We start from the raw sequence: 16,961 nt of genomic DNA, 5'->3' as shown, positions 1-16,961 counted from the left end.
TCTATGTGGCATGAGGATGTCTCTTCCCTTGTTGTTTTGGTGGTGGTGGTGTCTTGTGTTGCTTTCGTTTTTTAAAACAAAATCTACATATTCACTCACATGAGATTAAATATTTGCTATTAGACAGTCTCCAAGGTAAACACTTTGAATAGAGCTTACTAGCCGCTTATCATTAATAAAATTTTTCATCTGAATGTCTGTTTACCATGCTAGAGAAAACACAGTCTTTCAATTGGTTTAAATTATTCATTGTTTTATTTCACAATGTGTGATGTTCCTCTCTTTAATGAGTAGTAGAATTATCAGTTTTTGTGAGGTATGTGTATGTTATTAAAAGTTGTGCTGTGTGTACTCATGGTGCTTTTGAAATCGTGATTTTTATTTTATCGCCTTGAAAAGATAACATAATAACTCTTTTTTTAATAATTAAACTAATTTAGTAAATTCAAGATGGAGGCGCTTTCCTACTGATTATGCTTCCACCTCAGAAGATGAATTTGGATCAAACCGTAATTCCCCTAAACATACTCGTCTACGTACTTCTCCAGCCCTGAAAACGACTCGCTTGCAGAGCACTGGATCCGCTATGCCTACTAGTTCTTCATTCAAGCATCGGATAAAAGAGCAGGAAGACTACATCCGAGATTGGACTGCTCATCGAGAAGAGATAGCGAGGTTGGTTTTAGTGAATTGTTTTTACCAGTTGTCATGTTTTGCCATTTCAGCTTAGTACTAAAATTTAACTTGTACTTGATCTATACTAATAATCCAAAAATGAAATCCATTGATAATGATAAGCTAACTTTTACTTGTAGCTACATTCCATCTAGCATTTTTCCTTTCTCCTTTTTTTTTTTAATGTCAGTGCTATCAACATACTGTAGTTTTGTTTGTTTGTTTGTTTGTTTGTTCTGGTCTTTTTCCTCCTTTTATTTCTAGTAGAGATGCTGATGAGTTAGTAAAAGTATTGAAAGGCAATCAGTAATAGCTCTCCAAACTTAGAGAGTTATAGAGTTAAATTCGTTATTTTAGATGTCTAAAAAGGTAATAAACTACTTGTAATGTTCTCTGGGGAGAATTATTATAGGCAGATTTTTACTAGTATTTTATGAGTTTATTAAATTTGGTAATTCAACATTTTAACTTAAAATATGCTTATTTTGAGTATTAAATCAGATTATATAAAACAAAGTGTGTTACACATGAAGTTTTTAATCGATAGCATTATAGTTGAACATTGAGGAGAGGTTTTGCTCAAACAGGTGCTATAGAAATTAAGTTGTTTTGTTTTTTAAAATGTGTGTGATAATAAATTTTATTATGGTATATATTTTGTGCCTGAACAGTGCAAGCAGTTAAGTATTCAGACACTAAGTGAAAGGTTGGCAATTCAGGTTCCCAGAGGTGTCTCAGAAGAAAGGTCCAGTGATCGACTTCTAAAGCCTCACCCATTAAAAACCTGTGTAGCACAGTTCTACGCCGATAGGCCTGGGATTGTCATGAACAGGAGTTGACTCAGTGGGAGTTCCCAGGAGTCAACAATTCAATGACAACTGATGTTTCTTTCATACCATGTTTTAGATGTCATCTAATCAACAATTTCTACCATACTAAAATTATTTCTACCTTTACTACTTTTGAATTTTATACTCAGTAACATTATTAAGGGATTTATATATAGTGTCTTATAAGTGTTTTTAAAAAGAAACTTTTGCCATAATTTGATAGGTTTGTAGTCTTTTTCTTTACTCTTTTAATTTCTATGAATTGTATATTTTCTGGTTCAATTCATTAGTTTAACATAGCGTGTGTGTTTTTTTTTCATTTTTAATGACTACTCACTTGTGGCTGCTCTTATTGGAGAAAATGTTCTTCTGTTCTCATTAGAGAGCCCTGATGGTGAAGTGGGTTACGAGTTGGCTTGCTAAGCAGAGGGTCATCCACTCTGTGGTAGAAAGGTGAAGCTTGCTTCTCCCGAAAAGACTAGAGTCACTGTGAATTAAGTTCTGGTGATACAACACACAGAGTGCTCTTTTGCTGACCAAAATGTGTCTGGTTAAAATCCGCCAGCCACTCTGTGAGAGAAAGATGTGGCCGTCTGGTTTGGTAAAGATTTACAACCATGGAAACACTGTTAGAAAGTCCTACTCTGTTTGACAGGTTTCTATGAGTCATAATCAGTTTGATGGCAGTGGGCTTTTTGGTTCTATTCTCATTGTACTGCTTAAAACATTTTTGGGGTACCATATGAAGAACTTGTAATGAAAGTAACCGTGGAAGCATTTTCTATCAATTCTTTTGTTAGAAGGGATTATGGGTCATTATAGGCTCACAAAATGCCTGTAGTAAGAGAATGTTGACACCTTTTGTTCTTCGGGGCAGTGTCAATAGCAGGTCTTCCTCTGCTCTCATTTCCGTGGTAAAGTAGAGGGGCAGTGGAGGCCCGTGAGATGGACAGGGGCTGCAACAGTAGTCTGAAGCATAGGCACAGTTGTGAGGATGGCATAGGACTGGATCGAGCTTTGTCCTGCTATGCAGGAGGTCTCTCTCTACCAGTCACTATCACCTCAGTGGTAGCTAACAGCAACTAAAACATGAAGGAAAGCAGATGTCTACCTGCGCAAGTGCAGATGGTATCTCTGGGACTGTAGCTTTCAGAGACCTCTCCTCTCAAATTATACCCTAAACTAGAAAGACCAAAAATTTTAGCCTTGGTCTAAGCCAAACTCAATCCCTTCCCCCGAATAGAAAAGATGTTAATTCAAAGAGGAAGGCATATTGGGGTGCACATTTTCCACTGGGTTATGCATTATCACTATCTGTAACAAGAATCAAAGGCCAGACTGTTTACTCTGTAATGAGTTTTTGCCTCCAGTTTATTTGTAGTACTGTTCTAGTAACAAAACAAAATTTAAGTGTTCAAGACATATTTATCAGCCATTTTATCTCAAAGCCAAAGTTGTTATTTTTAACGAGGAGAAAGGATGGGATTGGAAGAAGGAAAGCTAGAAAACACGGAAGGAAGCATAGGTAATATTTGTAACATATGTTCCCACAGACTGGTAAGCTTGCTTAGCATGAGGAAATTTAGTTTTAAATGCCTATGAATCACAGACTGTAAGAGTAAGATAAGTTTCTTTAAAAAGTTTACCGTTATCAGTAACTTAAGAGAAACACAAGCTGGAGATACTTTATTAAAAGAATCATAGGTACCAAGGACTCAAGTAGAAAGAAAATATTTTGAATATGTTGATGGCAACAAATGTGCTTGACACAATGGATTGATGTATGGATTGTGATAAGAGTTGTACAAGCCCCCATTAAAATGATGTATTAAAAAATTAAAATAAATGAAAAGAATCATAGGTCATACTTTTGTATTTTGGCCTTTTTTCCTTTCCATTTTTAATTTAGGGCTGTGCCATTTAATCAGCACACTTGAAATTTGCATCCAGTAATTATTTACGTCCACTTAAACTCAAAGCAGACAAACTTGATCCATCAGGAATATAAAGTCTACAAAAAGCGTCGTGTATATGTTCTTTCAGTTTGAGGAAGAAACTTTAACATATATATGTGTGTGTATATGTGTGTGTGTGTGTGTGTGTGTGTGTGTGTGTGTGTGTATAATGCTTCAGTTTTTTGTTATTCCCATCCATTGCCATCAAGTCAATAGGACAGAGTGTGATTGGTCCCCAAGATTCCCAAGGTGGTGCGTTTTTATAGGAACAAGACAGCCACATCTTACTCCTCCAGAGCAGCTGGTGTGTAATCCACGATGCCATAAATGCCTTACATTAGGAATTTTAACAGATTATCCTGGTTTTATGACTATTAGTATAAACCATCTTCATAGATGCACAAATAAAATTACCCCCCCAGAAGTTACACTGGAAGATTACATTATGCAATTACCATTTGAAATAGAAAACATTTAACATTTTTTCAGTGCATTATTAAACATCCTATTGTGACATTGAAATGTGGGTGAAGGGAGATGTCGGACAGGGCAAGATATGACAAAATACCCATTTATAAACTATCAAGGGCTCATGAAGGAGGGGGGAGCGGGGAGGAAGGGGAAAAATGAGGACCTAATGTCGGGGGTTTAAGTGGAGAGAAAATGTTTTGAGAAACGATGTACAAGTGCGCTGTACACAATTGATGTGTGTATGGATTGGGATAACAGTTGTATGAGCCCCTAATAAAATGTTAAAAAAATATATATATATATTCCTGAAAACAAAAAAAAAAAAAGAGAGAGAGAGAGAGCGAGCATGCTAGTTTGTAAGGTCTAGAATACCCTCTCTTCCTGGTCTCAGTTTCCCATATTTCCCCCTTTTGTTTTAAATTTTAAAGGGCTACACAGGCAATATTGTTTCTCTCAAAACATTGGAAGCCTTCTGACTGCAAGGCAAAAATAATGACAATAAATAATACAGTCAGACCAGAACTTAAGCTATGCGAGATATTTTGAACCTAGGCACGTGGGTTAAGTTCCCCCAGCCCATCCACCAATTGTTTCATCATGTCAGAAATAGGGGTTGTTTTTAATCCATCCTTAAGTGTATTAAAATCTCCTCTTTTAGCTGTTTGATATCTAATGAGATTTTGCCCTTAAATCCCTGCAAATGGTTTCTTTTTTTTTTTTTTTTGCAAATGGTTTCTAATTAAAGCCCAGTTAAGTAAGGTTATACATGGATAAGGGGTTACATAATTTTTTTTAATGCTCTAGTCCATTTTAGCATCAATGGATGTTATAAGTGCATAATTTTGATCTTCTAGCAAATGAACAGTCTGCAGCAGTTCAGTCATTTTTACATAGAATGTTCAGTTTTGATGGAGTCCTGGAATGCCCTTCTGGCAACAGCAGCAATGGTAGAAGTATTTGTAAGTCTGAGAAAGGCAGCAATTGCAATTCTTATGAGTCTGCAAGCTCCTTTTGACATTTTTTGATAGCATGTGCAACAGAAATGAGGTCTCTGGGCTCTCTTTCCAACTCACCGTCAGCTGCTGCTACTTCCTAGGTCGCATCTGCTAAAGAGGGATCTATCATACTTACGTGGCAGGGCAGATACCATGATCACGAAGATGGTTTTCCCAGGGCGAGGCTCACCCGTTGCACTCAGGATATGCTGACACCTGCGATTTCCCCAAATGTGGGAAACTCAACTGCATAATTTGTGGTAGAGGGGGACTGCGTTCGTGCTCTCCCCTGAAAAAAGAAAAACAAAACAAATAAAAATAAATAAAAGAATGATCTATCAATCTCTTTCTCCTGCAAAAACCCTGTGCACATAATCCTGCTTATAGGCAGTTAGTATCCTCGGGGACAGCATCAGTGTTAAGAGAGGATTGTGATGTTTTTTCTTCTGCTCCCTGTTCTTCATTTTTCTCCACACAGGGTCACATTCTCCCAAGGGTAATCCATCTTTTTTTTTTCTGTCTTCTGAAATGTATCATAACATTCGGCTCCTAGAAATTAGTAATCCTGGCTTCCATACCCCACTGTTCTTCCACCAGATCTTTTCTGGCTCAGCTTTCTCTGTAAAGGTAGAAAAATGTTTCTCTGGCCTACTTATGTTAAAACATTTGTAAGGGGGGAAAGATTAGAGTTAATTAAGCTAAATGAAGTTTGTCATGTAAAGTAGTGCCTTTCGTCTCCCCCTTCTGCTTTAGTCATTGAGATTTTAGGATGCCTTGTGCTCATTCAAAGAGGGCCTTGCCCTGAGAGTTGGAGGAAATGACTTATGTGATGAATAATTCCAATCTTGACAAGAATTGGGAAATAGTCTGCTAGTGGAAGCAGGGCCACTTTCAGATGTGTTGGAGTGCCCAATAGAGCAAAACGAGACAGTTAATGGCTGCTGAGATGCTGATTATATTAATAGGCGGTTTTACATTTTGAACACTAGAATGGTTATGAATATTTCTGTCTTCTGAGCAGAGGTATAGCAAGTTTGAAAGTATTGAGAAGAAGGGCCCCAGTAGGCTGCAATGCCATTACTTAAACCATCTGTAAAATAAGTGGGGCTCTTTCAGGTGACTTGTGGGATGAAACTTTGTTAATGATCCATGGTGTTCATTTTAGGAACTCCAGAGCCTTCCTAATAACAATCTAATTTCCCCCCAAATTCAGCTAACGCTATCTGAAATTTCCAAGAGTTTTTATCTGAGCTGGGAGTAAGCTAAGTTTATTATTGATGGATCATACACACTCAGTTGTTGGCAGCGATGCCAGCCTCTGGTAATCAGCTACACTCTTTGTGCCCAATAAGGCCAACAACTTTGGGGTCAGTATTGCCTCAATGTAGCAACTCTAAAGGCTTATCCTCTTGGGGTAATGTAGCAGTGGGGTGACTGGTATGTGAAAAATGGCAAGGTGGATACTTTAGCTGGATCAAAGTGATAAATATTCCCTTAACTGATGCGTTCTACAAATTGTAACTCACAGTGAGCGGAAGGGGTGAGCTCTTTATGACTGTTTAGCCACAGGTCCCCTTTTAATGTGTCAAACAAGTGTTGGACTTCCTGCATGGGGATGCCCAGCAAAGCTTATTCAATATATATCTCTTGGTAGCTTTTGAAAATTATTTAATGTTCTTAGATGGTCTATTCTAATGTCAAGCTTCTCGGGTCTAATAGTTGTTCGATCTGCTACTGTCCCTAGTTATGTATAAGGCCTAGTTGTCTGAATTTTAATAGGAACAATTACTGCCTGAGAGATGCTTTCATCTCTCTGCGTACAGGTTTGTTGCAGCATTTCATTATCAGGTGCAACTTTAAAAATATCTATGTAGGGGATGGTGTAAGCTTTGGAGAAGCGCTTTCTGGATTGTTCTAAATTTAATTTAAAATCTAATTCAAATCTAAATCTAATTTTAAAAATGAACACATGGTGGCGCAATTCACCACGCCCTGAGTCAAAGTTTGTAAATGGTACCTTTTAGTAGGAGCTTTATGGTTTGATTCAGTCAAGGCAAACCTTTCATAGTCATCAGGATCTAAGTGGATAATGTGAAAACAATCCTTCAAATCTCTGATGATCAGAGCCCAATCTTTTGGAATCATGCTAGGCGAGGGAAGTCCTGGTTGGAGGCTTCCTATGAGCTATATGATAGAATTGACTGCTCTCAGGTCCATCAGCCCCCACTTGCCTGCTGTCTTTCTAAGTACAAATACAGGAGCGTTCCAAATGCTGACGCTCTTCAGTATGACCTCTCAGCTCCTCCTGAACTAATTCATGGTGAGCCTGTATTTTTTCTTTATTAAGAAACTACTGTTATATCCATATGGGTTGTTTGACTTCCAGGATAGTTTAATAGGTGCAGGCCTTACAATAGCAGTGTCAATTAAAAATTTGAATATCCTAGCCCCGGGTGGTTATTTTTACAAGTGATCTCAATTGGAGAAGGATCTCGTCCATTTTTTCCAAGTCTGCTTCCCTGTTCGTTGCTGTGAAATTCTGCAACAGATCCCTCCTTCCAGAATTAATTGGGTTAAGAGTCACCACAGGCTTAATTAAACCGGACTGCCGTCAGGCCCTGTACATTGTAGGTTCTCTGCTAAAACTAGGGGTGATCAGTGGCTAAGCCTTTGACCATTGTTAATGGCTCATGACCGTGAGGTCAGCTCCTGAATCTTAAAGTCTGGAAAACCTTTTCCCTTCAATTATCAACTCCATATAGGTGCGCTCTTGCTTATCCATAACAGCATTCCAATATACTCCAAGACCTTACATATAAATCTTCTGGTGCCTTTTCCCAAGTCATGTTAGTTTTTTATGAACAGGAACATAAGGAAGTTAAAATAATTGCCCTATGCAATCTACCTTTTTATAATCCATGGGATTTCAGACTTAATCATAGTTTTAGGTTCCCTTTCACATTCTTATTCAGTAACTCCAATAACGATCTGAATTCCTTGAGTACTTTGACTGGATTTTCCTAATAAAAGTCCTGTTGTACCTTTTGGATTGCCGGCCACATGTAGATTGCAGTCCAACGCATAACCGCTACACCACCTGGGCTTCTATGTTGTTCCCTTTTGGTAGTGGTCCCCACCTACCGGTCCTAATAACTGCTGGTGGTTCTGGTTTAAGCTAAACATCTTTGCTAGTTAAATCTATCTTTGAGCTCCTCCTGGTGGTGGGACTGAGTGATAGGCCTGACTGAGGTTCAGTTGCATCATCTGCCTAGCTGGTTAGGCTGTGTCTATTGTCCTTTCTTTGAATTTATAGTGACCTTTTCCCAGGTCCCTGGATCTAAAGTTCCCTCTTCTGGGAACCATGGATTATTCCCCAAATTCACTCAACTCTTAACACAATTCATACATACATCCATTATGTCAAGCACATTTGTACATTTGTTGCCATCATCCTCAAAACATTTTCTACTTGAACCCTTGGTATCAGCTCCTCATTTTTCCCCTCCTTTCCTGTCCCCCATGCATCATGAACCCTTGACAATTTATAAATTGTTTTTTTGTCATATCTGACACTGTCTGACGTCTCACTTCACCCACCATTCTGTGTCCATCCCCCAGGGAGGGGGTTATATGTAGATCCTTGTGATAGGTTGGGTCCCCCTTTCTACTCCACCTTCCCTCCACCCTCCCAGTATCCCCACTATCACCACTGGTCCTGAGGGGTTCATCTGTCTTGGATTCCCTGTGTTTCCAGTTCCTATCTGTACCAGTGTACATCTTCTGGTCTAGCCAGATTTGTAAGTTAAAATTGGGATCATGATAGTGGCAGGGAGGGGAGCATTAAAGAACTAGAGGAAAGTTGTATGTTTCATCGGTGCTATACTGCACCCTGAATGGCTTGTCTCCTTCCCACAACCCTTCTGTAAGGGGATGTCCAGTTGCCTACTGATGGGCTTTGCGTCACCACTCCGCACTCCCCCCTCATTCACAATGATAAGATTTTTTGTTCTTTGATGCCTAATACCTGATCCCTTCATCACCTCGTGATCCCACAGGCAGGTGTGCTTCTTCCATGTGGGCTTTGTTTCTTCTGAGCTAGATGGCTGCTTGTTTACCTTCAAGCCTTTAAGACCCCAGATGCTACATCTTTTGTTAGCCGGGCACCATCAGCTGTCTTCACCACATTTACTATGCACCCGCTCTGTCTTCAGCGATCATGTCGAGAAGGTGAGCGTCATGGAATGCCAGTTTAATAGAACAAAGTGATCTTGCATTGAGGGAGTACTTGTTACTCTACCTTCTGATGGGGTTGCACAATCATTGTGCAGGGATTATGTTCTCTTCTGGGAGACTTTCCAACAGATCCCTAGTTCAGGGTACCATTTCTAAGGCCCAACCTTACGTCTGAATGAGTTCTGAGGAGTGATTGTGAAATTAAAGGGAAAGAATAAAGGACAGCAGACAATGCATATTGAGAGCTCACCTCTTCCATGAAGCCAAGAACTAGAGAACACAAGAATCTATTTCTCAGTGGGTATATATATTCTTGGGACATGCGTGCCCCATCAATCACATAGGTAACAAGGTGGGGAGTGGCTTACCCTAGAACAGTGGTTCTCAACCTGTGGGTCACAGACCCCTTTGGGGGTCAAACGACCCTTTCACAGGGGTCACCCGATTTATAACAGTAGCAGAATTATAGTTATAAAGTAGCAACAAAAATAATTTTATGGTTGGGGGTGGGGGGGATCACCACAACTGGAGGAACTGTATTAAAGGGTTGAGGCATTAGGAGAACCACTGCCCTAGAAGTTCCTGAGCTCACTGGGGGAGTAACCCAATACTAGTACTGGAGACAGACAGAAGGGAGTTGACCACCTCTTGAGCAGGGAGGACAATAGAAACATGTCTGCTTTTATAGATAAAGGCCTTCTACTGCATAGTGATCAGCCATGTGGCTGTATGAAGTATTTTTGTAGTAGCACTATTAGGAGTGGATATTGTGGGGAATGGTCTTTAGTTAGGAGAATGTGACTGGGATTAATCTTCAACTCAAAATGTGAAGCCTTTCTTTCATTAGAGTCTTGGCCCTCCAGACTCTTTATTATGAGTGTAGAGGGGTTGGCCGCATATACCATCTTCCCGGTCCTCAGTTTCCCACACTAGTTAATAGTGTTCTATTATTACTAGGGTTGCACAAGCATTCATAAGAGGATAAAGAAATATCATATTTTATTCTAATGTTAACTGAAAGTATTATTTGCAAAGAGTGATGTCTTATTGCAATGTACACTTCTGCAGTCCTGCGTTGATTCAAATATACATACAGAATTCTTTATGTAAGGGTATTTCAAAATGTTTGTGGAACATTTCATTATATTTCCATTCCATTTCTCCATAAACATTTTGGAGCTCACTCATATATATCTTACATTATGCTATTGAGTCAATTCTGACTTATAGTGCCCTATAAAAGGTTTCTGAATCATTATGGCATCTGATAGCCTCACCTTTCTTCCAGGCAGCAGCTGATGGATTTGAACTGCAGACTTGGAAGTTAGCTGTCCAGTGTTTACCTGGCAGCACCCTTACATCTTCTTATACATACATGTAATCTCCATCAGCTCAAAGATTTTGTAACAACTCACATGAACATATCATACAGGGATGATATGAGTCCTAATCAACTCAATGGCAGAGGATGGTGAGAATAAGTTAATAGAGATCTCCTCAGAGAGTTCATAGAGAAATGAGGGGAACAGAGATATGTGTAACCGATAAAATGCAAGGTGCTTTAAATAAGCCAACTGCCATCAAGTCAGTTCCAACTCTTAGCATCCTTATATAGGGTTTCCAAGATTTAAAATCTTTACAGAGCCTACAGCCTCATCTTTCTCCCATGGTTTGTTAGGTTTAAATTGCCATCCTTGTGGTTAGCAGTCCAACAATTAACTGATGGTGCCAGCAGGTCTATAAAAGAGGTTGAGAAGATTCTAAGCTTTGCTTTCACATAACCATATTTCACATAATTTTAAGTGTTGTGCAGAGAGTAACTTAACCTCTGTTAAGGAAAAGTAACTTTGAAGGAATTGTATAGAACTTTTTGAGAGAAAGGAACCTAAAATGTAGATCTATTCCAAAACATAAGATGCATGATATTGCACATCTGAGATAGGATCAAGATAATGAGGTTAGAAAGGAATGAATGAACAAGACAGATCATTTGATGATTTCCAGAATAACACAATATAAAACAATTCTATGATTAATCATTTGGGAAACTGGGTAATGCCACTGAACAACATAAAAACCAAGAGTATGTGAGACAAGGGATAGACGGCAGTTTCTATTGTGTACATACTGGTTTAAGACACATTGATTTATAGTCAGTCATCTGAAAAAGCCTAGCAGATAGTCGAAATGCTGCTCTGAAACATAGGAAGCTGATTAAAGTTAGGAGTATAGTTGTAGAAATCATTCACAGAAAGAAGTTATTTGGAGCGGTGGTAGTAGATAACATCAGGGAATGGTAGTGGACTGAGAATACTGCTGTACTTTGAGGGATAACCTACATTATAAGGATATAATGTAACAGAATGATCAAGAGCTTCGACTCTGAAATCAGACATCTAGATTCAAGCCCCAGCTGTACCACAAAGTCTGTGTGATCCTAGACAAGTTAACTTTAATGGTCTTGAGACACTTGCTAGGTGGGTGCATATATTTAGCATAGTACCTGGCATTAAACTGTTAATAGTTATTATCTGCTTAAGGATGGCACAGAGAAAACGGTGTGTATATAAAAACAAACAAATCCCAAACTAAACCTGTTACCGTCAAAATAATTCTGTCTTTATTTTGTCTTTCAGTTTTATGTGTCTCAAAAATTTACATAGTGATATAACCAGAGTTTACAGCATCACCATTACATGTCTACAGTTTATCACGTACCTTTACTAAGCTTACACTATTTGAACCTCAGAACCCTATCCAAATTTGGTTTTCAAATTAAATTTAGTCCTTTCAGAATGGAGGAGTATTTGTGTTCTTCCATAGTTATTTGCTTGTCCTGGTTCCTTTTGCTTTCCAATTAAAGTTGCTGGTTTTTGTTTTTTTTTTTAACTCTTTAAAGCGTGTTGATGGATTCTGGATTGAGATTGTATTATATTTGTAGATTGCTTTGGGTAGTATTGACATTTTCAGAATGCTAAACCTTATCTATGACTGTGCTATACTTAATTTTTGTAAGTTTCTTTTTTTGTAAAAAAAAACCATTTTATTGGGATATGTTAACATATCATACATTTCTTTTTTTTTTTGCTAGCCATATCATACATTTCAATAGTTCAATCATATTAATAAGAGCTGTACAACCATCTCCACAATCAACCTCAGAATTTTCATCCCTCTTATACCTATTGTCCTCAGCCCCACAACTTTCCCCACTATACCCCCTCAAGAAACCATCATTGCAGTTACTATTTCTATAGCTCTACCTATCCATGATCTCATATACAAAACATTAAAAAGAAACTCAGGAGAATAATACAAGACCTCAGCCCCACCCATGCTGCACTCTGCAGGACAGCAAGGCTATTCACATCCCTCGTCAGTGGTCAGAGGGGATTCACTGGAGGCTTCATCCCTGTGTGGACCTTCAGACGGATTTTGGGCTCTCATTGTCATCTATAACTTTCTGAAGAAGTCTATGAAGTTAAATCACAGTTTAATCTCTAATACCATTTCTTCCTTTGAGTTTGGATTTTATCATTCACAATCCTTGGATCACATAGGCTTGTGTGCTTCTTCCATGTGGCCCAAGTTCACGCCTCAGTCAGATGGCTGCTGGTCAAAGACAAGCCTTTACGTCTCCAGACACTGTTTTTTCCTGATGGCCAGGCACCATCCACTTTCTTCACCACAATTTGCTACCGTACCCATATCTTCAGTAATCTCTTTGTGAAGGGTGAGCATCAGTCATTGCCATGTAATAAGACCTAATTGTTCTCCAATTGGGGCTGGAATTAAGTGTGAGCCCCACATCAATTCATATAACATTATCAATCATCATTCTGGTTCATAAGGTAATTCTGTTGATAGTATCATTAATTTAGCCAGTGGTGTAGAATTTAAAACACTGTTCAGAAAAGGACATTATACAATTGAAGGCCAGCTACAAACCTCAATACATGAATTGTTAACTTACACAGATTAATCTCTTAAGTGACTGGACACTTTTTACACAAACATTGGTTGTTGGTAGTGGGTCAAACTTCCAATAACATTTATTCACAGTGGTAGAACCATGCTTACCAGATTAATACAAGTCATGATAAAGCAACCAAACTCACTGCCATTGAGTCAGTGCTGACTCATAGTGACCCTGTAGGACAGGCTAAGGCTAGCCACTTTGCGTTTTTGAGACTATAACTGTTTATGGGAGTAGAAAGCCTTGTCTTTCTCCCTAATAAGGAGAGTGTTAAAATAGCACATGAGAATCTCAGGCCACCGTCCACTGCGTACCCACCCTCCAGGCAGGAGATCTGCACTAAGTCCATTTGTAGGTTTCTTTGGTGTCTTACAAAAATATTTTATAGTTTTCTTTGAATTGGTCTTTTGCATCTCTGAATAGACTTATTCCTAAATATTTCATCTTTTATGTGTGCATTGTGAATGGTATTGTTTTCTTAATATCTTGTCAGTTATTAGTGTAGAGGAATTCACAAAGCATTTTTCTCATATCCTGCCAGTTAAGTTTAATATTTTTTGGAATAAAACAATACGTTATCTTAACTTTCTGAACTGATATTTCTGCCTTGAATTACTTAACTGGGCAGAAATGCACCCCCCCAGAAGTTACTGTTTCTATTGGATTTTATTTTTTTGAAGTCATGTTAATGAGACTAAGACAAATGTATTATTTAGAAAACTACCTGCAATCCTCTACTCTTTAATCACATAATTCGGTGTATGACTTAGTGCATGTGTGAAGTAGGACCTTGGTAGCAATACTTTTTAATTATTCTTATGTATATATATATAAACATCTATGAATTATAATGGGAGATACAGATATAATAAAAAAGATCTCGTTATATCACTTATTTCCTTCTCCCCAGAAAAGATCACATAGCTTTCTCTTGTGCTTTATTTTCACTCACCCACTGCTAAAGCTAGTGATAACCGAAATTGAATTCTACCTAGTCTTCAGCCAGAGATTGAGCAAACATACCCTCATAATACATTGATAATCATTGGCCATTGAAATGCAGAAGTTGGAAACAAGGGGGAAGGAACAGGAGTTGGAAAATAAAACAGGTTTTGGTGATAAAAACAAAGCACGATAGAATTTAGCCAGCAAGACCAACAACTTCTTCATAGCAAATAATTTTTTTCAATAATACATGGCTATCCATGTGGACTTCTTCGATGGAATCATAGAATTCAAATTGACTTTATTTGTGGGAAGAGATGATAGAGAAGCTTAATATCAGAAGCTAAAACCAGGTCAGGGGCTGACTGGAATCAGACCATCAATTTCTCATAGGTAAGTTCAAGTTGAAACTGAATAAAATTAAGACATGCCCATGAAAGCCAAAATACAACTTGAGTCTATTCCGTGTGAATTTCGAGAACATCCCAAGACTAGATTGGATGCATTGAACATTCAATGAGCTGTGCAGTGACATCATGAACATCAAACGTGAAGAAAGCAAAGGGTCATTAAAAAGACAGGACAGGAAAAAAAGATCAAAGTGGATGTCAGAAGAGACTCTGAAATTTGCTCTTAATTAGAGAGTAGTTGCACATGGAAGAAATAGTGATGTTAAAGAGCTAAAGAGAACATTTCAAAGGGAAGCTCAAGAATACAAAATAAAATATTATAATGAAATGTGCAAAGATATAGTTAGAAAACCAAATTAGAAGAACATGCTCAATATAACTTAAACTGAAAGACATAAAGAAAAAAAGTTCAAGCTTTGAGTTGCAATATTGAAAGGTTATATAGGCAAATTACTGAATGATACAGAATGCATCAAAAGATGGAAAGAATGCACAGTCAATATTCTACCACTTCAAGAGGTAGCATATGATCAAGAACCATGGTACTGAAGGAAGTTCAAGCAGTTCTGAAAGCATTAGCCAAAAACAAGGCTTTTTAATTATCCTTATGTATATATAAACATTTATGCATTATAATGTGAGATACAGCTATGATTAAAAAAAGATCTTGTTATATCACTTATTATACCTTCTTCCCCCCAAAAAGATCATATCAATATCTATGTGATGGATTACTAATTGAAATATTTCAACAAACGAAGCACTCACCATGCTTTGCCAAGAAATTTGGAAGACAGCTGCTACTTGGCCAATGACTGAAAGAGACCCATATATGTTCCCATTCAAAAGAAAGGTGACCCAACAGAATGCTCAAATTATAGAACTATATCATTGCTACCACATGCAAGTGAAGTTTTGTTGAAGAAGATCTTACAGCAGTTGCAGCAGTACATGGACAGGGAGTTGCGACAGGTTCAGGCTGGATCAGAAGAGGATGTGGAACAAGGGATGTCATTGCTGATGTCAGATGGATCTTGACTGAAAGCAGAGACTACCACAAAGATGTTTACTTTGGTTTCATTGATTATGCTAAGGTATTCAAGTGTATGGATCATAACAAACTATAGGTAGCCTGAGAAAAATGGAAATTCCAAAACAGTTTATTGTGCTCATGTATATCTTAAACATGGACCAAGAGGCAGTTGTGTGAAAAGAACATAGTTTAAATTCAGAGAACGTGTTACTCTAAGGACTAAGGTACACCTGACCCACACATTTGCCACACAGGCACTTTGAATAAGGATGCCTGGAAAAAGAAATCATTATATTTTAATTATGGTGTTGGTGAAAAGTATTTAAAGTACCATGTACCGTCAATAGAACAGGTAGGTCTGTCTTGGAGGAAGTACCCAAAATACTCCTTAGAGCCATAGATGGCAGACATCATCTCGCGTACTTTGGATATGTTGTCAGGAGTGACCAGTTCCTGGAGAAAGGATCGCATGCATGTAAAGTAGCAGGGCACTGAACAAGAGGAAGGCCCTTGAACAGGATGGATGAACACAGTGTCTGCAACAATGGACTCAAACATAACAATCGTGAGGAAGGCACAGGAGGGGGCAGTGTTTGCTCACAACAGAAGGAAACACTGCCCGTCCTGTGCCATCCTCACAATTGTTCTTATTGTTGTTGATTTTGACTCATTGTGACCCTATACATATATGAGTCAGAATCAGCAACACCTAACAACAACAAGCATCATGTTTCTCATCTGTAAACCAAGATGATGTATACTTAATAAAAAGTTATGAGAATTAAATGATGTAATTAAAGATTTTTTTATAATGGTGCTCAGTATATTTTAATATAATTGTTCTTATTACATTACGGTTTGCTTATTTTATTTCTTCTGAATCCGTGAGGCCAAGGACCTGGAATTCCAGCATCACTGTTGTAGTCCTCAGTGCCGGGTCCAGAGTAAGGACTTAGAAATCTTGCTTGGTTTTCTTCCTGCATTTTTGTATTGGTAAATAAAAGAGGGATTAATCATCTATGATTTGTTATGAATTGTATACATGAAAGCTGGAACCTATGTAAGTAAGAAACTTATCAGAGAATGAAAATTCAATTATTTTCCACTAAAAGGAGACATAGAAAAGTGGCAAGAGTGTACCCTATCAAAGTCAGAAAACTTGCAGGACCTGGGAGAACACAGCAGTAGTGCAGTTCCAGCTGTTACAGGTTTCACCACATAGTGATCATAAATTGTTCCTGTTGGGCTTTAGCTTTATTTTAAGGCTACAGAAACTTTTACATGTGCTTTTAAGATTATTCTGTCTATGTATGTATCACGGAGTGAAATAAAAAGTTGAGTCAGTTTGGAAAAAAAAAGAATATTCTGTCATTCCAAAGCCTTCCTATGAATGTAAATTTGGTTCATGTGCAGTAGATGTGTAATGGAGAAATTCAAG

At 38.1% G+C, this 16,961-nt stretch overlaps 1 protein-coding gene and 1 non-coding gene across 10 annotated transcripts in view; both read left to right on the top strand.

Annotated features, from left to right (window-relative positions):
* Positions 1-16,961, top strand: part of CEP170 (centrosomal protein 170) — a 166,335-nt gene that overhangs the window by 123,175 nt on the left and 26,199 nt on the right. For 7 of the 9 annotated variants that reach the window (XM_045297871.1, XM_045297869.1, XM_045297870.1 and 4 more), the window contains one exon: positions 441-675. In XM_045297871.1, coding sequence (XP_045153806.1) covers positions 441-675 — 235 coding nt within the window. The remainder of the gene's footprint in view (positions 1-440; positions 676-16,961) is intronic. The other 2 variants (XM_045297872.1, XM_045297867.1) reach the window with 1 other exon arrangement.
* Positions 5,055-5,218, top strand: LOC115872509. Its single transcript, XR_004047907.1, has one exon. It is a non-coding gene; the product is annotated as a U1 spliceosomal RNA (small nuclear RNA).

Source organism: Echinops telfairi, unplaced genomic scaffold, assembly GCF_000313985.2.
Source record: "Echinops telfairi isolate 266 unplaced genomic scaffold, ASM31398v2 ScPeMD7_7424;HRSCAF=8462, whole genome shotgun sequence".
NCBI classification, from domain to species: Eukaryota; Metazoa; Chordata; class Mammalia; order Afrosoricida; family Tenrecidae; genus Echinops; species Echinops telfairi.
This window is presented reverse-complemented; position numbering and strand designations above follow the sequence as displayed.